This window comes from Hoplias malabaricus, chromosome X1 (genome assembly GCF_029633855.1).
Source record: "Hoplias malabaricus isolate fHopMal1 chromosome X1, fHopMal1.hap1, whole genome shotgun sequence".
Classification (NCBI taxonomy): Eukaryota; Metazoa; Chordata; class Actinopteri; order Characiformes; family Erythrinidae; genus Hoplias; species Hoplias malabaricus.
Genome location: NC_089818.1, coordinates 23791038 through 23816876, shown reverse-complemented (window position 1 = coordinate 23816876; position 25839 = coordinate 23791038). Strand labels below are relative to the sequence as shown.

The following is a 25839-nucleotide window of genomic DNA, read 5'->3' as shown; positions in this document are numbered from 1 at the left end:
CATTGGACGGTGATTGGTGATGGATGATGGGTAGTTTTTGAAACTAAATTGTGGCTGATTTTATGAGTGACTGCTTTAAGATCAGGGCTGACACTGTAATCACCATCATTTTTGCCCACTCATGTCAAAGAGACTAGAGATTACTGACTAGCTTAATAGCACCTTTCTTTCACAAGCCCCTGATCTCCACTCAACCGCTGCTGGTCTAGTCCTCACTTTTTAGACGTATTTTGGTCAAATAATGTCCGTCTTTTCCTCAGAGATGCGGTTCTTTATGATAGGACCAATTCAGCGTGGTGGATCATTAATAAATAGCCAGTGGTTGGTCAATATCTACCTGTTTATTATGTCATTATCAAAGAATAACAACGGTGGAATACAGCACTTATGTTTGTGTATTTTAAATCGTGTTTGTGCTCATTCACAGTCCATTACTATTCCATTACTAAGCCCTCTCAAACAAACACCCAATGAATATTAAGAAATGTGTCCCAGTGAATGTCTTATCTCTGTCACCTCTCACTAACCATTCTCTCAGCTCCACTGACCACACAGGAGCAAAATTACAGACTGCAGTCCATCCCTTGCTCTGAAAAACCTGTCCCTCAGCGCTCAGGACCCCCACAGAGCAGGTGTGATGTGGTGGTGGATCATTCTCAGCGCTGCAGTGACACTGACGTGGTGGTGGTGTGTTAGTGTGTGTTGTGCTGGTGTAGAGTGGATCAGACACAGCAGTGCTGCTGGAGTTTTTAAACCCTGTGTCCACTCTCTGTCCACTCTGTGAGACACTCCTCCCTCGTTGGTCCACCTTGTAGATGTAGAGTCAGAGACAGTAGCTCATCTGTCGCTGCACAGTGTGTGTCGCTCGTCCTCTAGTCCTTCATCAGTGACACAGGACGCTGTCGGCTGGATGTTTTTGGTCGGTGGACTGTTCTCGGTCCAGACACTGAGGGGTTTAAAAACTCCAGCAGCTACTGCTGTGTCTGATCCACTCTACACCAGCACAACATGGTGCTTGTATAGTTTTGTTCCCACTCATCTTTTAATCATTTTCTGAACTCGTTTTGTAAAGTCGCTTTGGTAAAAGGTAAACTTTTACCACTTTGATCATTCATTATGTTACACAAATGGGTTAATTTATATATATATATATATATATATAGGGCTGGACGATACGGCCAAAATGTATATCACAATATATTTCAGTTGATACGATATAATTCCAATATTGATATAAACACGTGCTAAATCCACTGAAATCCTGCTGAGAACCAACAAGAAACATGACGTCACCATCAAACATAAACCTACTGGCTTTGTCTGTATTAATATTTATAAACTACATTTTAAATTGAGTGTTGAACAGATGACAGCGCCCTCTAATGACTGTCAGACTGCTGTAAATAACGTGTACTGAAATGTTGAAAATGTCTTTAAAAATCATATTTTTATTGAAACCTTTGATATTGTGATAAATATTGATATTGAATTATTGCCCCACGGTAAATATATGAACTAATATTCTCTTGTATGAAGGTCTGTCAACACCAATGACAATTAATTTAAACAGCGAAACAGCTCAGTCTTCCTCTAGCCAATAGGATTGCCTGAAATTAGCATTAGAAAAGAAGCCATGAAAAATGAGCTTTGATTTCCTAAAGTAATCCTGTCTGAATGTAAAGGAGATTTTGGTTCATGTGTTTAATTGAATGGAGAGTGGAATGGGGGACATAACCGGCTGTTTGATACGGCAGTTCACATAGTAATAGTGTGTGTGTGTGTGTGTGTGGGTCTTATGAATCTTCCACATGAATATCTGAGCCTCAGGTGGGGATCAAAGCGGCTTTCATCAAAAAAATTCCCCAGTGGACCCACACACACACACACCCACACACACACACACACAATCTACATGTCAGTGACCTCTGAATTTGACCCCAGAGATGGAACACTTCGACCCTCAGCAGAAACCCAATGAAGCGTCCCTCATATTTCAAACCAGAGCGCTCTCTCTCTCTCTCTCTCTCACACACACACACACACACACACAGAACAGAAGCATGGTGACATAGCCCTCATCCTTCTGAGTTAAAAGAGATGGAAATGATATGGTGCTTTATAGTCCCTTTGGAACACTTGAACATGAGACCAAAGCACACCAAAGAAAGCAAACACACGCACACACACACACACACACACACACACACACACACACACACACACTTGTTGTTTTCATGCATTGTGGGAACTTTACATATTCAGTATTTAATATTCAGTGGAAATATTAATATTTATATCGTGGAAACGTACTTTTATATTGTGCCTAAGTGATGTTAACATACCCCCAACTCTGACGATAAATGTATTCCTTTTAATATTTAAAGAGGTATGTTTTGGGAACAGGACTGTGGTTCTCAAAAAGAGGAAAATTCCTCTGTGTGTGTGTGTGTGTGTGTGTGTGTGTGTATAAAGAAGTTCTGGTGCCCATAATGTAATACCTGGCACAAGCCAAAACACAAACACACACAACACGAGCTGGAAATTTGTATCAGGAGCTGATTCAGCCGTTCAATGCTTTTTCTAATGAAAAATAAACTGAATTTTCATAAGCTTTAATACGTTTAGAGAGCAGCTCACTGCTTTAATGACTCAAACACTGCGAGAAGAAGCTCTTTCACAGTAATGAACACTTTCCTCAATCTAATGACAACAGTGTTTCACTGTGTAATATCACAATTGCGCTGCAGTTATGAAATCATAACACATTTTACTTCCATACGGTGATGCATGGTATTAGTTTGGGTCCCTGAGCTCGCGGAGGGTTTTCTCTCAGTGAGGGAGGGAAGAGGATGTCAAATAGGATTTCACTGGTATGTTTTTCACCCTCTGCCTGTCCATGGTGACTTCATTAAAACTCAGAAGTGTTAGGGGTGTTCATTTCAGATTAGAATTTATATCGTCGCCATCCAAAGAAAAACGTTTATCTCCAAAACAGTAACTTTACAGGAGAAAGAAAAACACCTTCTTCTTAAAGGTAACATCTACGATTTTGGGGAAATGCAGCCCTAAGGTCCCCGTTAACGTAGAATGATATGTTTAGGGCAAAATCGACTGTTGTTTGTACGCAGCTGAAGTGTAACATGTCTACGTTTTTATTCACTGTTTGAATTCCCAAAGAAACACATTTATAACTCGAGGTGTTTAGTTTTGTAGCACTGTCGCTAATGCAGTTAGCTATCTCCTAAGTTTGAAGACATTTCCACCTTAAGTGATCGGAAACAGGAAATATAAGTCTATGTCTTCCTCCTATGGAGCAGGAATAGAGCAACATCTACATTTTAATTCATGCCTTTCAATGTTTATAGTTCTTTCCATTTGCCTCTGAGCTGCTGTGAAGCATAAACTGGTTAGAAAACATTTCTCCTTTTGATTTCTCCTTTAAAATACTTTGATAAACAGTTCTAGGTAAAGTTTCTATGTTCTCCCTGTTTGGCTGCCGCTTCTTAAAGGTGAAGTTCACGATTGTAATAAAAAAAAAACTCTTTTTATTAAATTCATATGCTGCTCTCCAGTCAGTTTCTTTTTGGAAAGCGGTCTAATGTGTTTATGAAGTCCCTTTGTCTATAAAAGAATGAAAAAACAAACTAGCTCCGTCTGGAATGCTAGGCTCTCTCTCTCTCTCTCTCTCTCTCTCTCTCTCTCTCTCTCTCTCTGCTCATGGCACAGGCATCTGGAATATGTTTAGACAACAGAGAGAACGTTGAAAAGCATGATCCAATATGAGGACGTTGCTCTATTCCTGCTGTTTCTGATCACTTAAGGTGGAAAGGTCTCCAAACCTGGATGAGTGCTAACTGCATTAGCAACAATGCTACAAAACTACTGAAGTTACAAATGAGTTTCTGTGGTAATTCAAACAGTGAATAAAAACTTACAGACGAATTACACTTCATCTGCATTCAAACAACAGTCATTTTATCCCCCTCAGACACAGCATTCCACATTAAAACAGAGCTTAGAGCTTAAATATTCTATTTTATCTTGCACCAGGTGATGATCATAATGTCTGAGGCTCTGGGTCGAGGAATTCTTGGGGTCTTGGGGTGAACCAGTGACCCAGGAAAGAGCTCGGTCACCTTTGTGTGAGTGTGTGTGTATTTCTTTGATGTTTGATGGGTACACATCTCACTGAGCCAGATGTGGAAGCCAGGGAGACAGTGAATTGAACACATGTCTGGACAGGCTGGGACACGGTGACGGTAAATAGCAATGTGCTAATGACTCTGTATGTGCGATTCTGCAACACTCAAAACAAACCTAGTGCTGCTGACAAGAGGAGAGAGTGACCGAGAGAGAGAGAGAGAGAGAGAGAGAGAGAGAGAGAGAGAGAGAGAGAGAGAGAGAGTTAAATGTGTGAGCAATACTATGAACTTGAGCGTCTGGTACACACCATATGGAAGCCATAGGCCACAAACTGAGCCATACACAGCTTGCTGAAGCACTGTGTTTACATCCACCACCAACAGCCTTGGCCACAGTCACAGAAATGTCTCGCTTGGCCTGGTTTCTTCTCCAGCGTCTACACAGAGATCACCCCGAGCGGCTCAGCCTCTCTGATCCAGAAACCTGCCGGCCTTTGATTTACTTACAGCCTGCACCTGAAGTCCTACCACCCTACAGTTTAATTCATGTTCTGTTCTGACATCCCTTTCCCTGCAGGGTTTCTCTCAAACTCAACACTCTACAGAGTCTATGCTGGAAGCTAGTTAAGGGCTTCTACTAAGGGTTTTGGCTTCTACTGATTACCATTGGTTGGTGACCATATTATTATTGTTATTGTTACTGTATGAAAAGAGCTGGAAATCAATAAGCAACACAAACACCATTAAATTAATGTACTTTCAATTACACATTAGTTGTGATTTAGTACAAGTTACTGCTTCCAAAACAACATAAAAACATAACTATTTCAACTTTCTTCACCAAAGCTATAAGGCCAGTTTACACACAGTCCTTCAGTTAATGATCTGTTGTGATCTGAGTGATCTATTGCATTGTGTTTTAAAGAAAGCTTCACTTGACTTCAACTAATAGAGAGTAGCTATAAACTAAGCAACAGGCAAGAGATAGGTGGCATTTATGTGTGATTTTGTGTGTGTGTGTGTATGTGTGTGTGTGTGTGTGTGGAATAGTGAGGTGACACTAAATGACTCTCACCTGCAGATGGAGGATCATAATTACAAATTTCTGTTATCACCATGGAAACAGGTTGTGTTCTCATGGTGACACAGGGTTTTGTGGAAGCACACAACATCTGTGTGTGTGTGTGTGTGTGTGTGTGTATGCGTGCGTGAGTGTGTGTGTGTGTGTGTGTGCGTGCGTGCGTGAGTGCGTGCGTGAATGTGTGTGTGAATGTGAGAACCTCACATGCTCCTGTGAGACATGTTCTAAGACCGGATTAGCTGTTAGCTGCTTTCTCATAAATCAAGTAAAAAACATGACACACACGCACACACACACACACACACACACACACACACACACACACCAGTTGTATCCAAAGCAGCAGTATGGAGTGAATATGTCTGAAAGCTGACAACATTCAGTAGAGAGAGAGAGAGAGTGAGTTTGTGTGTGTGTTTGTGTGTGCGTGTATGTTCTAGTCAGAGTCAGGTTGTCCTATGCCACATGGTGATACTCACGCAGAAATTGCACATTCACTCAGCGTGGAAGAGGAATGCCCTAGAGTAATCTCTCTCTCTCTCTCATTCTTTCTTTCTGTGTGTGTGTGTGTGTGTGTGTTTCTCTGTGATAAATAGCCTCAGAGAGCCCCTCTACGCCACACTAACTCCAGCCTCTACAATTTCTAATTTGGTTATCCGTTCCTGCAGAGTGGCCCATGGGTGTATAGCTGGAGAAACTGTGGACCAATCACAGTCCTCCTTTTACAGAATCTCCTTCAAGATTCTCGTCAGTGACACGGGCCAGTACCAACTCTCATAATCCACACAGAATAAATTAGAATAGATTACATTAGATTAGATTAGAATAGAATAGAATACATCATGGGGCAGCACGGTTGTGCAGCAGGTAGTGTCTCTCACAGCTGCAGGGACCTGGAGATTGTGGGTTCAAGTCCCACTCAGGGTGACTGTCTGTGAGGAGTGTGGTGTGTTCTCTCTGTGTCTGCGTGGGTTTCCTCCGGGTGACTGTCTGTGAGGAGTGTGGTGTGTTCTCCCTGTGTCTGTGTGGGTTTCCTCCGGGTGACTGTCTGTGAGGAGTGTGGTGTGTTCTCTGTGTGTCTGCGTGGGTTTCCTCCGGGTGACTGTCTGTGAGGAGTGTGGTGTGTTCTCTGTGTCTGCGTGGGTTTCCTCCGGGTGACTGTCTGTGAGGAGTGTGGTGTGTTCTCCCTGTGTCTGCGTGGGTTTCCTCCGGGTGACTGTCTGTGAGGAGTGTGGTGTGTTCTCTCTGTGTCTGTGTGGGTTTCCTCCGGGTGACTGTCTGTGAGGAGTGTGGTGTGTTCTCCCTGTGTCTGTGTGGGTTTCCTCCGGGTGACTGTCTGTGAGGAGTGTGGTGTGTTCTCCCTCTGTCTGCGTGGGTTTCCTCCGGGTGACTGTCTGTGAGGAGTGTGGTGTATTCTCTCTGTGTCTGTGTGGGTTTCCTCCGGGTGACTATCTGTGAGGAGTGTGGTGTGTTTTCCCTGTGTCTGCGTGGGTTTCCTCCGGGTGAATGTCTGTGAGGAGTGTGGTGTGTTCTCCCTGTGTCTGTGTGGGTTTCCTCCGGGTGAATATCTGTGAGGAGTGTGGTGTGTTCTCCCTGTGTCTGTGTAGGTTTCTCCGGGTGACTGTGTGGTGTGTTCTCCCTGTGTCTGCGTGGGTTTCCTCCGGGTGACTGTCTGTGAGGAGTGTGGTGTGTTCTCCCTGTGTCTGTGTAGGTTTCTTCCGGGTGCTCCGGTTTCCTCCTACGCTCCAAAAACAGGGAGGAATAAATAGGGAGGGTTGTGTCAGGAAGGGTATCCTGTGTTTAAAACAGCCTAAAGGATAATAAGAAGAGAAGATTAGATTAAATTAGAATAGAATAGATCAAACTAGATTAGAAAATAAAATATTAGATTAGATTACAATAGAATAGAGTAGTGCCGTGTATGAATTAATAAATGGAAGGAATGTAACCACAAAATGAGTCATTTTCAGAGAGTGCCTTGTAAAGCTGGATCACTAGAAACACTCCAGGATTTCACTTTTTCTTTTCTTTTATTATCAGACTAGTAAAAAGCAGGCCCCGTTCCCTCACTCTTTCACTCTGGTGTTCTAACACACACACACACACACAGAGCCCAGTGTTAAGCCTGTTTTCAGTGGCTCACTGCTGGGCTGTTGTTGCTGGGCAGTGGTTGAAGGAGGATTGTTGTACTTAGTTGTCAGCGAGGGTCTTTGCTGTGGGGTCACAGATGGAAGAGTGGCTGGGGGTGTGGGGTGTTGACTGCTGGGGTGCAATGTTGTTTAAGTTGGTCCAGTAGAACTGTTATTTTGGATGCATTAATTGGTGCTAAATCTTTTCTAATATGCAACTGAAATTCTACTGAGTTACACTAAGTTTACACGGAACAATCACTGGATTAGGAACACCTGCCTTGTATCTACACTCCTTATCTTTTTTATCAGCTCCACTGACCACATGGGAGCACTTTGTAATTCTACAATTACAGACTGTAGTCCAGCTGTTTCCCCGCACCCCCCTTTCCCCCTGTTCCTCAGCGCTCAGGACCCCCACAGAGCAGGTGTGATGTGGTGGTGGATCATTCTCAGCGCTGCAGTGACACTGACGTGGTGGTGGTGTGTTAGTGTGTGTTTTGCTGGTGTAGAGTGGATCAGACACAGCAGTGCTGCTGGAGTTTTTAAACCCCTCAGTGTCTGGACTGAGAACAGAGCTAATCTTGCGCTGAACAGCGATGTGGCGCAGTGGTTGTTGCTAGGGGCTGCTTCTGGGGAACGCTCCTGGAGGTTGTTAAGATGTAGTTGTTGTTGTTGTGGGGGTGTTGATGTAAGCTTGTTACCCTGTAGGGGGTTGTGCCTGGATGTTGTTTTGCTGGATGTGGCTGTGGCTAGGTGTTTCTTTTTGCGGGGTGGAAATGTGCTTCTCATTTGCTGGTGTGGGTTTGTTCTTGTGAGGCTGTGTCTTGGAGCCTGTTGTTAAAGTTTAATGGCATGATAAATCAAATATATTTATATTGTATGTGGCACGTTTTTGGGGCCTGAATATCAGTTTAATCCGACTTAATCCTAAGAAGGAGAAATACTTTCCAACAGGAAAAAGAAGTCAGATCACTCAAATTGCTGACAGATTTTCCATCGCAGTACAAGTCCAGCTTGGTGTGGTGTGGTGTGGTTTAACCTGGAACACTGTGAAGGTTGAGTCTACCTTGGGACTATGCTTTGGAAAACTGACCCATAGAGACGTGACCACTGCTGGAAGGCATATATTTAATTGTAACAGGAGCTACTAAAGTTCTTTCTCAGCGAGCTGAATCTGACACAAATGAACTCTGTAAAACTGAATGTGAAAGTAGGGAGTTGATTAGTCACATGTGTTTTAAGCCCTAATGGTATCTGCACTACACATGGAGTTTCTAATGTGTTTGTGTATATATTTTAAAAAGAGTCCACCACGGTGAAAAACACACGTTGGTAGGTAGATTGGAGACTCAAAATTGTCCGTAGGTGTGAGTGTGTGTCGCCCTGTGAAGGACTGGCGCCCCCTCCAGGGTGTGTTCCTGCCTTGCACCCAATGAGTCCGTGTAGGCTTTTATTCCTGTTACAGGTAATGAATAAATATTCAATGAATTGTTTAAGTAAAGCAGTATATTAGTGTTTAAAAGCTCAGAAAAGTGCCTTTCCTCTCTGTGGCAGGCAGTGGAACAGCCCCCACACTGTTTCAAAGGGCTGAACCTCCAGCAAGCCACTTCTGGTAAGGTTGAGAGGGGCCCACAACATGTTTAGAGAAACCTACATGTTTATATTTATTCCAGATTCATGGGTTTTAGTGCTGAGTAGGAGTGTAAAATATTTTATCACAACAAGCCACTGATAAAATATCCCAATCCCAATAAGGCTTTAGAGGCTGAACATCCTGGAAGGTAAAGCCTAACGGAGGTGAGTAAAAAAGAAGGATTTCTCTCTCAAAAAAAAAGGCTGAATCATAGTCTCTGAGCCATTTCAGAACGCATTCATCATAAGACACAGATTGTGGTTAGAAGGAAAGTATGAAAACGAGCGGACAGTGGTTTTAAAATGCAGCTGTGTTGTCTGTGGGGGCTTTTATTTCAATCTCATTACATTTAAAAGTCTCCTTTAAGTGCAGTGATATGGCAGAACTTGGACTGGATGGAAGCCCTAGAGTTACTTTTCAGAATTGGAATGTTGTCAGCTCTGACCTGAGCCCTGGTTTTCAGAGGTAGGTCAATTATAGTGAGCTACCCCTTGTTTGTTTTAGCGATGTCACAGACAGTCACCCGGAGGAAACCCACGCAGACACAGAGAGATCACACCACACTCCTCACAGACAGTCACCCGGAGGAAACCCACGCAGACACAGAGAGAACACACCACACTCCTCACAGACAGTCACCCGGAGGAAACCCACGCAGACACAGAGGAGAACACACCACACTCCTCACAGACAGTCACCCAGAGGAAACCCACACAGACACAGAGAGAACACACTACACTCCTCACAGACAGTCACCCGGAGGAAACCCACGCAGACACAGAGAGAACACACCACACTCCTCACAGACAGTCACCCAGAGGAAACCCACACAGACACAGAGAGAACACACTACACTCCTCACAGACAGTCACCCGGAGGAAACCCACGCAGACACAGAGAGAACACACCACACTCCTCACATTTTATAAGTGGTCAGAAACTTGTAAATAGCTCATGAAAAGCATAAAGTTATGTTAAAACCAACCATTGTTTTTCTTGTGAAATTCCCAATAAGTTTGATGTGTCACATAACCCTCTTCCCATTGAAAAAACAAAAGTTGGATTCAAAATGGCCGACTTCAAAATGGCCGCCATGGTCACCACCCATCTTGAAACATTTCCCCCCTCCCATATACTAATGTGCCACAAACAGGAAGTTAATATCACCAACCATTCCCATTTTATTAAGGTGTATCCATATAAATGGCCCACACTGTACTTCCCATCCAGAGAGAGAGAGAGAGCGTAGCCTTTAATACTCTTTTGGAATTCAGCCTTTGGGAGCCGGAGGTATCACCAAAGCTAGGCCCAACACTTAAACCATTGTACCACTAGGAAGACCCCATGACTTATCATTTGAACTTAAATAATTAATAAAATAAGCTTGGTTACTTTAAATACATGTTGCATGGCCTCTCCACTGCTCGTGGACACAGTGATCATTCCGGCTCAAATACTGAACAGGACAAACCAAAATTTAAAGAGCATTGCTTAAGTCAGCTGTAAGAAAAATACAGGTCCTCTTCCTCATGCAACACAGCTGACACACAAACAAATTCAGTTCCTGAGTGAGCTTTAAGGTACAGGATGGCTGTGATTGTCCCAGAATACCGGCTCCAGCCCATCGTCTCCCTTTCGTAGTGAACGCTCCACACGTCTGTAAATGCTGACAGAATGATGAAGGACTCTCAGGCTCCAAGAAGGCTACAGGTCGACTGATTCCATTGGTTCATTACTGATGAAGGTAAACGTTTTGATTGGTTATTGACTTGGCAGGGATGAAAAATAGGCCCTGTCATTGGATACTGAATATTAGAGGGTGGGTGTTCCATCTGTTAATGCTAGTCTTACAATAGGCTTTGAGTTTAAGGATGAATCCTCATTAACTCGTCAACTTTGTCTATAAACTAAGTCTAATTCATTTCCAAAAAAAAAAACTTGAGTGGACTCAGTATTGGGCTAATTATAAATATACTGTAAAAATGAGTTCCATAAACACACATATTGAAGCCCATTAATAGAATATTCTGTTGTTGGATCCTTCATTTGTGGCCACACAGACAATACTGGGTTGGATTTATAACAGCACAAAAAACAACAAAAAAAGACAATAGTTATTCTCTTAAACAAAAATAACCTAAAATTAAGTGAGAAGAATATATTTGTCATTAAATTCATTATGAGTTCCATGGAGGAAAAACTGCAAAAAGCATGTGCATTAATTTGTAAAATTATATCCAAAAGTAGGTGTGAGTTTTACTTTAGACAAATTAAAATTGTGTTTTTGATGTTAGCGATGGTGAACATAGCGTATTAACACTTAATTTTTATTACTATACAAGAGTTAACATATAATGACAAAGTGGGAGAATGTTTGAGTTTTGAATAGCAATTATACATTACACAGAAAATGTACACCTTATCTTTTAATTAGCTGTTATTTGCTTGACTAATAATAAGTGCATTTCTTCCACTAAATGCCATAATTCTGCTACGCAATGTAGTTCATTAATGGTTGTCTTTAATTGCTAAGAAGTGCAAAAGTGAAAGAATGTCCACTAAACCTGGAGCAGTAATACAGTAATTAAACTGATGGAAAAGTAAACTATTTAAATTTGTAACAGTATTCTTTCCAATGTGCATTTTAAATTAATCAGATCATATGAATTAGTTTCCTGAACTGGATTGTTTCTGTGAGGTCCCTGATTTTACTGTCAGCCTTTGGTTCTGCAGTTCTGTGATGAGCTCTTCAAAGCACATGCTTATCATTCATTTATTTCCTGTAATTGCTTATTCAATGCAGGGTCACTGTGTGTACGGAATCTTCCAGAATCACTGGGCGCAAGGCAGAAAACACCCTGCAGGGGGCGCCAGTCCGTCATAGGGTGACACACACTCCTGTGTAATTTGTCCATCAGTTAAGTGCTTTTATTGATTTTAACTTGGGCCCATGACCCCCTGCAGTCCCTGGGCCCATGGGTAGGGTGGTGTCTTTCATTAGGACCCCTTATTAAAAAAAAAATAAGCAGAATTGACATTGACTCAAAGTTAATTTGATTAAATAAAACAATTCTTTGCCCCATAACTCTGTTATCAGATTACTCTGTCAGCTCTTTGAGTGTAAGATTTTGTGACTCTGTTGAGCTGCTAGTGAGTAATGAGGCACGAAATGGGGGATGAGGACCCTATGCTGTGAAAACAATCTTCACCACTCCACAAAGATGGCCGTGTTGAGAGAAAACAGACAGCTCAACAGTTTTCTTCATATGAAATAATCGGGAAAAATGAAAACACGTTTACGCATTTTCAATGAAATCATCCATCAAATAATCCATAACAAGCTGGTGGAATCATCAAACAGGAAATTACATTTTATGGTAACTGTGAAAAGGAACTGGGTTTTAAAAAGAAATCAATGTCAATTAATGGTTTAGAGAAAGATATGGATCGCATTTTAAGGTGCTTTGTTGTTTTATCTATTAAAAACACCTGTTTACAACCCCTATAACCCTCACAGTAGACGTTACAGAGACTACAGCAGCGCGCGCACATTCACGGACTGTAGTGAGCGTGCAGCGCGCGTGCACGAGATTATGGTAGCCTACGTGATTGCCGTTTTAATGTCGTTGTCATCGCCAATCTGGACTTCTTTATTAACTCCACCCTGCGCTTTTCATGTGAACACTTCACCAGAAGAAAAACAGCGCCGAGTTTACTGTTTACTGGACGACGCTTTTAGATAGGAGAGGGTCTTGAGTTGTGTTTATTCCAGTTTTGTGTCAGTTAAGTCACAGCAGAGAGGGGTGGGGGTAGCTTTGTTCGTACAATATTTAAAAGACAATGAGGAACTTGAATGAACATATGTGTGTGTATGTGTGTGTGTGTGTGAGAGAGAGAGAGAGAGAGAGAGAGAGAGAGAGAGAGAGAGTGAGAGAGAGAGACCGAACAGAGCACGTCTGAGGTAATTTGCAGATTTAAAGCAGTGACCCAACCGCGAGCGTTATATTTTCCCGCCCGTTTTCCGAACAGCTCCGCCCCCTGCGCTGCGATAGGCTGTTACTTCAGTCCTGTCAGGAGAGGATGAACTACTGGTCAGCTCACTTTTTAATTAGGAAATTCGAGTATACAATACAAATAAAAATATTTTAAAGCTTCTAGTCAGGTAAACTGTCCATTCTCCCAGCTCCACTGATCATACACTCAGACAGCGAGCATATATCGGTCCACTGGCTTAAATAGGACCGCACACCACTGTTTTTAGGTCACTGCTAGTCCACAATCATATCAATTTACTGTCCCGTGTACATGATATAAATATTTAAAATCTCCTCAAATAATATTAAACACACAGAAAATAAACTAATAAGAATATTACAGTCAACTGTGAGAAATACAATAAAGACTGGGCCTGATATAAACTTGTGATGTTAAAAGAAGTTGACACTGTGTTGAGTTAATATTTGTTCAGAAAGAACAAGAAGAAAATAAGGACAAATCATGGAAAAGTGTAAAAAAGTGGAATTTTATATAAAACTCTGTCTGAACAGAAAACACTGAGCAAAATGCCGATGGACAAACTGTGATCTTTACTTCTGACTTCAGAGCTTGAGCATTTTATTTCAGACTTAAAGAATAAAACGAGAAGAATAGAACTATAAAAATACAGTTTCCTGCTGATAGTTAAAGGGTGGACTGAGGAAGAGCTGATGTAGGCTTTTATTCTTTGAAAAGTGCTGCATTCGGTGCAGATCGGTGCAAGGACTGAAAGAAAGGGGTTTTATGGTACTGTTTGTTAAACTTATCAGCCTTGAACAACACATATATTAACATTATGGTGTAAAATATATTGCCAGAAAATATTTTTCTATTTATTTTTGGTATAACAACATTTATATTAAATAATATACCATGCCATGTTTATTATTTTGGCATCGTGTGACATCAAATAAAAGCTCAAGTGAAAAACGGTCCAGCGTGTGAAAGCCTGAAGTGTGTGTGTGTGTGTGTGTGTGAGAGAGAGAGAAACATTTAATAATTGTATTATTATTATTTAAATAATTTTTGATAAAGCACACTAAAAGTACACTTTCAAAAAGCCGGCTAGAGTTAGGGTTAATGGACAATATCAGACATTCCAGAAAGGGGAGGGGACATATCGCCATTCATTTTGGAGCATTCCTATTGGTCCGTTCATCATGAAATTTTCATATTCACACAGTGTGAAAGATTGCTACCGTCGTCAATTAATGTCATATACTTAAAATGCATCAAAATTGAGATACTTACTTTTCTTTGGACAGCGACAAAAAGTGACTCGATCCCCTGGACTTTGAGGTCATTAAGGAATCAGTCCTGCTTCAATGTGCATTATTATCTTGCATTTAGGATGTATTTGTGTACATTTTTTGTACACCAAATGGCCTCGTAATCCTTAAAATCCAGTGATATATCCATGAGGGGCAAAATAAGATTCATACAATGTTTATTATGGGATGTAATAGCAGTGAATTACCAACATCCCGTTCACTGTTCCCATAGAGAAAGCAGGCTTTGTCCTGGATTTCCTAATATGGGCATGATGACGACTTCAGAGGTCTTTGGGTTGAGGCTACACTTCTCACCTCTGCTATTGACCGGTCTTAGCGACTCGTAGTAGCCAATCACAGCGCAAAGGGGCGTGGCTTGTCTCAAAACGGGTGGGCGAAAAAACGACCGCCCCTCAGAACCAGCAGCAGCCTCCTGTCAGAGCGCAGGAGAGAGGGAGCCTCTCAGCTGAAGAGCAGAGACACAGCTCCACATCTCTCTACTTCTGTGGCCAGCGTTTGCTTCAGTGAGCGCTGGAAGAAGAAGGACGCGTCCGTGATTTCAGCCGCTTTGTCTGATGTGGAGTAGCTGTTTTGTTGTTGTTTGTGTTCTGAGGGTTTGAGAAGGATTTCGCTCAGCTTCAGCCGGACTTCAATAGATGAAATGAACCGGAGAGATTCTTCCAGGCTGCTCTCTTTCACAGTCTGACTCTCTTCTATCTTTGCGTACACCTCCTTTATTTATTTTAGGATTCTTCCCTGTGTCTTGCACAGTTCTGAGGATGTATGTGTCGCTGTTGCTCGTCTGTGGAGTGGGACTCTGCTCAGTTACAGCTCTGACTCTGGGTGAGTTTGATGCTGCTTTTTAACACTGAACAGCTGATGCTCTGCTGGGTTTCACAGTGGGACATGATTCATAAACGCTTCATATACTGTGTTCAGTGAGAGTCAGAGGCGCAGATTCAGTTTGAGAAGCGAGAGGGGCTCAACACCAGAGGAATCACCACCTCACACAGATATTACAGTTCTAACATTAATGCTTTTAAATGTCAGCACCTCAACACAAAGCATGTTATATGTAATAATAGAACACACTCTCAGGATTAGCGCCTGACACAGTGGCACTGTTGTTCTCCTAGTGTGTATTTCCCCCTATAAACTTAGTGTATTTAGATAGAAACCTCAATAATAACAAATGGAATGTCTATTTTTGCTAGGGTCCAATGCTATGAGAGTACAGTTTAAAAAGTTAGATATATATCATACAGGCAAGGGTGGATCATCGAGGCTTTATTACAGTTTTTAAAAATATATTAGGAATAATAATTAACAGGTATTACACCTCTCAGCAACATCTGACAACTCTCGAAATGATCAGCCATCGTTTAAAAAAACACAGCTCTTTCATTTGTGGCGGTGAATGGAAAACGAGAGGAAAGAACAGCTCAGTGATGTGCTCCGAGAGGTCTATGGTCACGCAGTGCTTTCTTTTTGTTTATAAAATAAGAACTTCTGATCTGAAAGAGTTAAATGTTCGCTGTTGGTTGCTGAGGCCAGATTACCTTTTTAGCTATAAATGACGAATGAGGTTTTAGTGCTTCGTAGCAGCCACTTCTGGTGCTATATGACATGGTTCTTTAAAGGACCAGATACAACAGATTATTAATAGATTTTTGGTGGTTTTGGTGGTTCAAATGGTGTTCAGTCTTCAGCAGACAGTCCCTTTCCTACACGTTGAGGGTGCAGGGTTGGGTGTAGCTGTACGTCGCTACGACGGAGCAGAAGTCAGTGGAAAGACCCCACAAATGTAGAGCACGGACCTTGCAAGTGTTTGTTTGTTGGTGTGTTGGGGGGGATATGCGTGCGTGCCTCTGAGAACAGATCAGTGTTATTTTAAGCATTTCTCCAACGCCCCGGACGCTCTTATTAAGGTCAAGCCAGCGGAACCGAGGCCAAAGCCCTCAGCAGTCTGTCCTTCAGTGCTGCTTTCTGCTGGCAGCAGACAGTGTTCCTGCAGCCTGCGGAACCCAGACTGGCTCGCAGACCCCACTGACCCGTCCTACATCCGTCCACACTGCTGCGCTCCCAGAGAAGCTGAGGGGGAGTGTTGATCATTCTGTCTTCTGTGTCTATTTCTGACTGCTCCGTGCGGATTCCTGTGGGTGTCACGCCGATCACGGCCAAGTTTCCCAGTGTTAAGGTCATCTTGACTGGGAGAGCGAGTGTTAAATGTGTGAATACGTTGTGAATCACAGCCATGGAAAACGTTCTGGTGTTTCATGTCTTGCTCTCTGAATTGCAGAATCAGGTCCCTGTGGTGGAAACATCACCATCTCGAGTGCAGGTTACGTGATGTCCCCTGGTTACCCGTCCGCGTACCCACTCTCTGTGCACTGTGTGTGGCTCATCCGCGCTCCAGACCCACAGCAGAAGATCCTCATCAACTTCAACCCACACTTCGACCTGGAGAACCGCGAGTGCAAGTGAGTCCGCCAGACACCCACACTGTCTTCTCTCTGGGGCAGCTTTGAGCGTTTCTGCTGCACTTCATTTCGGCCTTGGGTCCTGAGCTTCAGAGTGTAGCGCACTAACCCAGTTCAGCTCTTAAGGCAGATCAGGGGCGTCCGAGCGGGACAAACACATGCAAAAGCAGAGTACTGCACCAGGAGTAGTCCCCAACCGTCCTAATGGAGGTTCTCCTTCTTACACATTGTATGTAACAGACTGACAGAACCGCTTTATTAATAGTAATGTTATTACAGTCAATAGTGGTATTCTGAGTGGGAATGTGTTGATTTAACCCTGTCCAACTCTCTCCTCGTGACCAGTCCAGTGTAATTTAAGATTTAAACAAATCCATACGATCAGGAGAAACATCTGGAAACACACTGTTCTTCACTCATTCACGAATATTACTTCTAGAGGAAATCCTTTTATTTCTACTGTGTTTATATTTGTGATATTTATTGTGATTATATATTTATACTTTTATACAATTACCGAGGCTACTGAGAAAACACATTAACTTAAATAATAATAATATTATCTTAGGTGCCCAGGATATGAGCAGTGTACTGTATAGTGTAACTGCATTAAAGGGCACATATACCTCTTTTTAAAACAGGTTAGAGTAGGTCTGTGGGCTACAAAATCACTCACATAAAAAGGTCATCAGTTTCAATCCCTTTCAGAACGAGTCGTTTAAGGGCTCTGTCAGGTTTATGCAAATAAGCAGTTGCTGGCCACGCCCCACCCATGCCATGTTTTACGCAGGTGAGGGGTGGTGCCAGGGTACTCACTGTGACATCACAATAAGGGAGCCATCCAATCGCCTCGTAGGAGCACATGGTGACACTGAACTCAATCAACTGACTCACGTTTGCACTTGGAGTGTTTATAGGAGCTGTAGAGACCCACGTGGAAATAGAAAAGCAAGCAAATATGCATTAAAATAAAAGCATGACATGCCCCCTTTAAAATCTTGTGTTAAAGTTCGGAAAAAATTGGACATCACATAAAAAATTGATATTGGAATGTTTCTGATGGGGCGCCCATGAAATATTGGTGCACTATAAAGGGCTGCTGTTAAAAACAACATCATATTGTTCGGTATATTACATAGACGCTGTATTATTTATACCACATCTGTGGGTGCAACACACACTGACGTCAGTTCAGTTCAGTGCTTATTTTTCAGTGGCTTTACACGTGACTACGTCCGACTGAGGATTTCTGAAAGATGAGCTCTGATGGGGTCCTGCAGGGCTGTAGATCTCCAGCAGCAGTCTGTGACCACTGGCCTAATTACACCAAGAGTTCCCCTCACACTGGAGTGTTGAACGGTGCCACCTTATGGTGGGAATTATAATAATACAGAGTTTTCAGCGGAGGCCGTGGTGAACGGTGAGTTAGGAGCTCGATTCTGGATTTTGAAACCTACACAAAGCCAAGTGGCTTTCCCTAGAACTCTTAAGAAGAAGCCCATTTTGCTCCAAGACGGAGGTGTGTTTAGAAAGAGAGAGGCAGCTCAGGGGACAATGAGATGCTGAGCACTTTGACTCTTAAGAGCAGTGAATTTCCCCTGACGGGCTCCTGACAGGTCTAATGGAAGGCGATGGTGTTGTTGTGTGTAATTATGCTGATGGTTTTCACTGGTGGGGGGGTGTTTGGAGTATTTAGTGTAATAGGAGTTGAAAGCGGAGTGTGTTATTGCCCTGTGGTCTATTAGTGATGATTTTGTTAACAACCAACCCCCCCCCCCCTCCCAACCGCCCCCCCCCCCCCCCCCCCACACACACACACACACTCTCTCTCTTGCCAAAATCAATGCATCTACTTACACATGCACACACACACACACACACACACACACACACACACAAAGGACTAAAGTATGTGGACTAAATCTTGTAAATGAGATGGCTCTCTTTAAACGGTGCGTAAATCAGCAGCTGTCACACACACAGAGGCTGCATTACTATTGGCTCAGGTTTCCTCAGCAGGGGACCAATAAAATGCCCCCCAGTAATGAACGTCCTGTTGGGGACTCTTTAGAGAGAGGGGGGGGGAAAGAGAGTAAGACAGAGAGAGGCTGGGAAATCTGTCCTCGTTCCTCGCTCCCTTTTTCTTTTTCCGTCTTCTTTTTCAGTGGATCTGAGTCATTTTGTGGGAGAATGCCTCAGCCCCTTTTTTATTATTTTTTATTTTGCTACACCCTTGTGCGTGTGTGTGTGTGTGTGTGTGTGTGTAACATCAGCTAAAACATTCTTTCCTCTTCTCTTGTTACAGTGCAGTTATTTGTTACTGCAGAATTATTTAAAAAACGCCTGTTGCGGTTCAGATAAGTGTTGGTCGATATATTGTGGATCGTGGAAATATCAGCAATACTCAAGCTGTTCATTCTGAATCATTTTTTGAGTACAATTGTGCAAAGTAAGAAATATAGGAGGGTTTTTGTTTCTGTGAAAGTGAATACGGCAGCATGTGCTTTGTTGTAGTTCTGAGGACTAATGTTTACGTGAATATTAATAATAGTGTTTCTGACTGTGTCTGTCATGTATTGGTTGTTTCAGATGGTTTTGAAGGAACGGCTCTAAGTTCCTATAAACTAAATATGTAGTGAATTTCCTTTCTGAAACCTGGCCTCTCTTGGTGTGTGGTGTGGTGTGATGTGGGCTAACCACTGAGTACATTAACCCTTAGTGAGCACGGCTTCACAAGTTCACGAACGTAAATATCTTAAACCCCCTACGGTGTATACGATTGGGAACTGAAACTGTCGTGATGTTGAATTTGTTCCTCATCAGACAGCTGTGTCAGCCGTATCATTTATAACCGTATACCACTTTGTGATAGTAGCCATATTCCAACATGTTTACATAATGACATCATGCAGTTATGTGTAATACGGCATACGTTGGTTGTGTGAGTCGTGGAGGCGCTGTGAAAAGAACAGAGGAAAGTGGCTCTGTGGTGGACTTTGTACCAAAAAAGGGAGTGACACGGAGGTGGGTCTTTTATAAATGATTTGACGTACAATAAAGGAATATGTAAGATGTGAAAGAAGACTGTAACAACGAAAGGGGTAATGCCCGCTAATCTGTTTACCACCTCTAGCCTAGCTGAGGAAGAGCAGCTCTAACTCACTCAACATTGCATCTACTTTTAATTTGTTATTTACTTGATAAAGATTTTAGTGTAACTTTGTTATATTGATAATGTTTGAATATTTATACGCATTCAATTGTCTGCACTTCAGATTTGTGGTGGATTTATTTGTTAAATTATTGGATACACATTTACAGTCTTGGTACATTACTGCTGTTTAAAAAATAACCAAAGGTTTGCTTCAACAACACGTTTAAACCTTACATTTTCACGATAATAACACTTTATCATTCATTTTGTTGCAATACTACATTCCTGAAATTAATAATTAAATATTTTTCAGCATTTTGTCGCCAGGAATATCGTTATGGCAGAAATTGATGGCGTCAAAATAGGTTCTAAAGTTCTGAGAACCACAAAACAGAATCCATAACCAGTAAAAGTCATTTTGTAATTGAGAAAACTGTCATTAATATTCAGAGTTATAAAAACAGGTTTGAAGAACACATTTTCACTTCCATTCCACCTTTTCTCAGTCTCGCTTTCGCCTCCAGAACTTTCTCACTTTTGACTTTTGATGGTGCCGGGATCTAGACAGTCATTGGCTGCTAAAGTTAAGCCCCGCCCACCCAGCAGATTCTGCACACCCTGACCCTGATTGAAAAATGACTCTAAGCCTCTATGAGGAACTGTGTGTTACTAAAAGACATAATCGTTAATAAATATTTGATATGTTACCAGTGTTTGCCATCGGTCTTTTTCCAGTCAGGGTCAGATTGCCGCGCTCTCGCTGACGTAGCAGGGTGTGCTAAATCTGCTGGGTGGGCGGGGCTTAACTTAGGCAGCGAATGACTGTCTAGATCCCGACCCCCGTCAAAAGTGAGAAACGTCTGGAGGCGAAAGCGAGACCGAGAGAAGTGCAACGAGAAAAGGCGGAGTGAAAACGAAAACTTATTCTTCAAGAATATTACACTCAAAATAGACGATTACATACAGAAATATTCTTGTTACAAACCTGTTTTTATAACTCTGAATATTAATGACAGTTTTCTCAATTACAAAATGACATTTATTGGTTATGGATTCAGTTGTTTTGGTTCTCAGAACTTTAGAACCTATTTTGATGCCATAGAAATACACTAAAATATCGTGATATTATTTTAGGGCCATATCGCCCACCCCTAGAGCACTTAAAATAGCTCAGATTACTATATTGAGACGAGTCTTTGTCAGCTCCGGTCTATTCTCTGGGGTTTATCAGGAAACACACAGCGGGAGCAGCTCAGTGTGTGTCAGAGAGTATGAGAAAATGGCCTCTGAGTTTGAAGCCACAGCTTGTCTTTTGTCAGTGTGGTTGTGTTGACTCTAACTTTGTTGGATGTAAACATGTACAGTCATCTTGAAGACAGTTGCTGGTAAACACTTCAAGGACACTGAGAACCTTCGTCGTTTCTTCAAGAATGAACAGATTTTAAACCCCATTGTCTTGAGACCAGTCAGCCATAAATCAGGCAATTAGAAATCTGAAAACAGGAAAGGCGTAACATCTCCCTCCCTTCGGATTCATAAAACTGAACCAAACTGAATCCAGAGTGATTTATATCAAATAAATTGGCAGCAGCAGGACTTTAATTCTATTATTTCTCTCAGAAGAAGTTGTGATGGTCTAAATAAACAAAAAAAGTTCACAATGAACAATAGGTTAGGTTGCCAGCTCTGTCACCTGATCAAAATTAGCCATCAATTACATCATGTGGACCTCAGTATATCTTCTGTATCTTTATTAGCTCAGACTAGGCCTGTCACAACGGTTATAATATAAACTTATCATACAATATATGAGCATTTCCTCAAGAATCAATGTCATCAATATTTCAGCCAGTCCCACTCTTTTGTTTCCTGTTTTTTTGTGTTCTTGTCTCTAAGCTCTGAGGCAGTTATTTTAATTTGTTTAATTTATTTAGAATATTTCAATTCTTGTTTCTGAATGAAAGGGGTGTTAATTGTAATATTATGCTATTATATGCAGCACAGTGGAGCAGCAGGTAGTGTCTCAGTCACACAGCTCCAGCGTCCTGTTCTCCCTGTGTCTGCGTGGGTTTCCTCCGGGTGACTGTCTGTGAGGAGTGTGGTGTGTTCTCTCTGTGTCTGCGTGGGTTTCCTCCGGGTGACTGTCTGTGAGGAGTGTGGTGTGTTCTCTCTGTGTCTGCGTGGGTTTCCTCCGGGTGACTGTCTGTGAGGAGTGTGGTGTGTTCTCTCTGTGTCTGCGTGGGTTTCCTCAGAGTGACTGTCTGTGAGGAGTGTGGTGTGTTCTCCCTGTGTCTGCATGGGTTTCCTCCGGGTGACTGTCTGTGAGGAGTGTGGTGTGTTCTCTCTGTGTCTGCATGGGTTTCCTCCGGGTGACTGTCTGTGAGGAGTGTGGTGTGTTCTCTCTGTGTCTGCGTGGGTTTCCTCCGGGTGACTGTCTGTGAGGAGTGTGGTATGTTCTCCCTGTGTCTGCGTGGGTTTCCTCCGGGTGACTGTCTGTGAGGAGTGTGGTGTGTTCTCTCTGTGTCTGCGTAGGTTTCCTCCGGGTGACTGTCTGTGAGGAGTGTGGTGTGTTCTCTCTGTGTCTGCGTGGGTTTCCTCCGGGTGACTGTCTGTGAGGAGTGTGGTGTGTTCTCCCTGTGTCTGCATGGGTTTCCTCCGGGTGACTGTCTGTGAGGAGTGTGGTGTGTTCTCCCTGTGTCTGCATGGGTTTCCTCCGGGTGACTGTCTGTGAGGAGTGTGGTGTGTTCTCCCTGTGTCTGCGTGGGTTTCCTCCGGGTGACTGTCTGTGAGGAGTGTGGTGTGTTCTCCCTGTGTCTGCGTGGGTTTCCTCCGGGTGACTGTCTGTGATGAGTGTGGAGTGTTCTCCCTGTGTCTGCGTGGGTTTCCTATGGGTGACTGTCATTGAGGAGTATGGGGTGTGTTCTCCCTGTGTCTGCGTGGGACTGGCGCCCCTTTTCAGGGTGTTTTCCTGATTTTCACCTAGTGATTCCAGGTAGGCTCCGGACCCACCGTGACCCTGAACTGGATAAGGGTTACAGACAATGAATGCTATTATATTGTTCTTATATCAGTGAAATAAAATTGTCTTAAAATAACAATAATATCGTTTATTGCAATTATTTCTGAGACGATATATCGACCACAAAAATGGCTATTATAGCAGGCCTCGTTCTAGCACTGTGAACAAATATAGCATGAAAAAGCCATTTTAGGCCAGGTACAGGGCTTACAATGACAGAGCAGATGGTTGGATGTCAGCTCATTATGCCATTACCTTATTACTGCCCCCGTGAATTTTTGTTTTTCAGTGGGCATCTGAGTTATCTCATTTGCAAATTTTAGAGAAAACAGAACACCACTTTTTTCGTAGATCATGAGGTTGCATTATTCCATATTGTACACCTTTGTTCACCACAAGCACGAAAACAACTTATTCACTTATCCTTTAATCACCAAACCTATTGAGTCACTCTGTGCACCCTGTGGTTGCCCTGTTGTGTTTCATTTAAAAGGCTGGTGTTTTTGTCGGTAGCTCTATATCTATACCTACATGCCATGTAACGTTCTCCTGCTGTTTGCAGACTGTTTGAATAAATATAGAATAAGGCTTGTGCTTGTTTTACAGAGCCGTCTGTAAGTGTTGCCTCGCAGGGTCTGGTGTGAGCTCAGCCCAGACTTCAGTCTGTCAGCTGGAGAATCCCGCCGTGAGGGTTTAGAATGACCCGCGTGCTAACCTACTCCAGATGGCCCCCACTGTTGTCTTTGGAGAGCAGTCAGTAGGCTAGCCTTGCTCCGTGTTAGCTAGCATGATAAACTAACAGAGAAGGCTGGGATTTTGTCTCGTAACCACAAAAACACACACTGCATTTCTCAGAAACGCCGTTTAAACTCTCAGTACAGCAAACGCTAATAACCGTACTCCTAATGTGTCCTACAGTGTCCTATAACTGATGATCAGCGGTTTAAAGAATGTTTTTCTAACCTTTAGAGCTTAGAATGTGAGCTAGCATGGCCTCTACAGCTCGACCTGTAAAGAGAACGATGAATATATTCATTTTAAATAAGGAGTTGTGTGACTTCAATTTTGCGTGACCATAAGGACCATAAGGACGCCTATTACAGACCTCCTCCCGAAGTGAATGCCAGCGGAGTTTAGACTGCCAGCATTGTGCAAAAGCCCGAGAGCATTTTTGGTTTAATTTTATTTACCAATTAACTTTGAAAAAAGCCAACGACTAAAACATATTTGTTTCCAGGGGATATTTTTGGGGAGGTAAACACACTTGTTATCTATAGCTAGAAATCGAAAGATCTCCAAAGAAAATGGGACTCGACCACCACACGAGAGCTCATTCACCACCACAGCTGTAGATGTGAGATTGCCAGTACTTTTATTCTTAGAGAGAATTCCAGAAAGAATCAGTCTCTGCACTTGCATCAGATCTGTTTCAGAACGAGGTGCTTCTCTACACCCTTCAGTGTGAGAAGACTTTAGGATGTGTAGCTGTTCTGAAGGTGTTAGATGAGATAAGAAAACAGACCAAAAAGAACATTGTGCCGGGCGTCAGAAAATACAGCTCAACATTATCAAAGAATTTTGGAAATAATTTACCTGTGAGAAGAAGATAATGCAACAAACTTATACGACTGAACTTTGTGGATTTAAAAATCTATCTCTAGGTACTCAGATTCCTTTGAAAATTTGAAATCATGCCTCGAGAAGAACGGCTGTAAAAAAATTTATTTGTCTGATGATATATGGGTTTATTACTATTTTTTCATTCATTCATTCATTCATTGTCTGTAACCCTTATCCAGTTCAGTTCGGTGGGTCCGGAGACTACCCGGAATCACTGGGCACAATGTGGGAACACACCTTGGAGGGGGCGCCAGTCCTTCACAGGGCAACACACACTCACACATTCACTCACACTTACAGACACTTTTAAGTCTCCAATCCACCTACCAACGTGTGTTTTTAGAGCATGGGTGGAAACCGGAGCACCCGGAGGAAACCCACGCAGACACAGGGAGAACACACCACACTCCTCACAGACAGTCACCCGGAGGAAACCCACGCAGACACAGGGAGAACACACCACACTCCTCACAGACAGTCACCGGAGGAAACCCACGCAGACACAGGGAGAACACACCACACTCCTCACAGACAGTCACCCGGAGGAAACCCACGCAGACACAGGGAGAACACACCACACTCCTCACAGACAGTCACCCAGAGGAAACCCACGCACACACAGGGAGAACACACCACACTCCTCACAGACTTTCACCCGGAGGAAACCCACGCAGACACAGAGAGAACACACCACACTCCTCACAGACAGTCACCCAGAGGAAACCCACTCAGACACGGGGAGAACACACCACACTCCTCACAGACAGTCACCCGGAGGAAACCCACACAGACACAGGGAGAACACACCACACTCCTCACAGACAGTCACCCGGAGGAAACCCACACAGACACAGGGAGAACACACCACACTTCTCACAGACAGTCACCCGGAGGAAACCCACGCAGACACAGGGAGAACACACCACACTCCTCACAGACAGTCACCCGGAGGAAACCCACACAGACACAGAGAGAACACACCACACTCCTCACAGACAGTCACCCGGAGCGGGACTCGAACCCACAACCTCCAGGACCCTGCAGCTGTGTGACAGCGACACCTTGCCAACCTGGTTGTTTAGTTATAATTACTTAGTGTACATTAAGTCTTAAAATGTATTTATTTGTGAAAAAACAATATATATTTAATCATTAAAATAGTCTCCAATGGTATGCCTAAGTCATCAAATCATTTTTGCACTTGTTCAAATATTTTGAAGTGTACATCAGGCAGAGCACTTTGCATTGATCTCCACAGGTTAGCGATAGATG

General features: G+C 42.9%; 1 protein-coding gene across 2 annotated transcripts in view; it reads left to right on the top strand.

The window, feature by feature from the left end:
- The first annotated feature begins 14776 nt into the window (after positions 1 to 14776).
- Positions 14777 to 25839, top strand: part of LOC136675645 (neuropilin-1a-like) — a 43256-nt gene continuing 32193 nt past the window's right edge. For both annotated transcript variants that reach the window (XM_066652310.1, XM_066652309.1), the window contains exons 1-2: positions 14777 to 15137; positions 16594 to 16774. In XM_066652310.1, the coding sequence (XP_066508407.1) occupies positions 15074 to 15137; positions 16594 to 16774 (245 nt within the window). In that variant the 5' untranslated portion in view covers positions 14777 to 15073. The remainder of the gene's footprint in view (positions 15138 to 16593; positions 16775 to 25839) is intronic.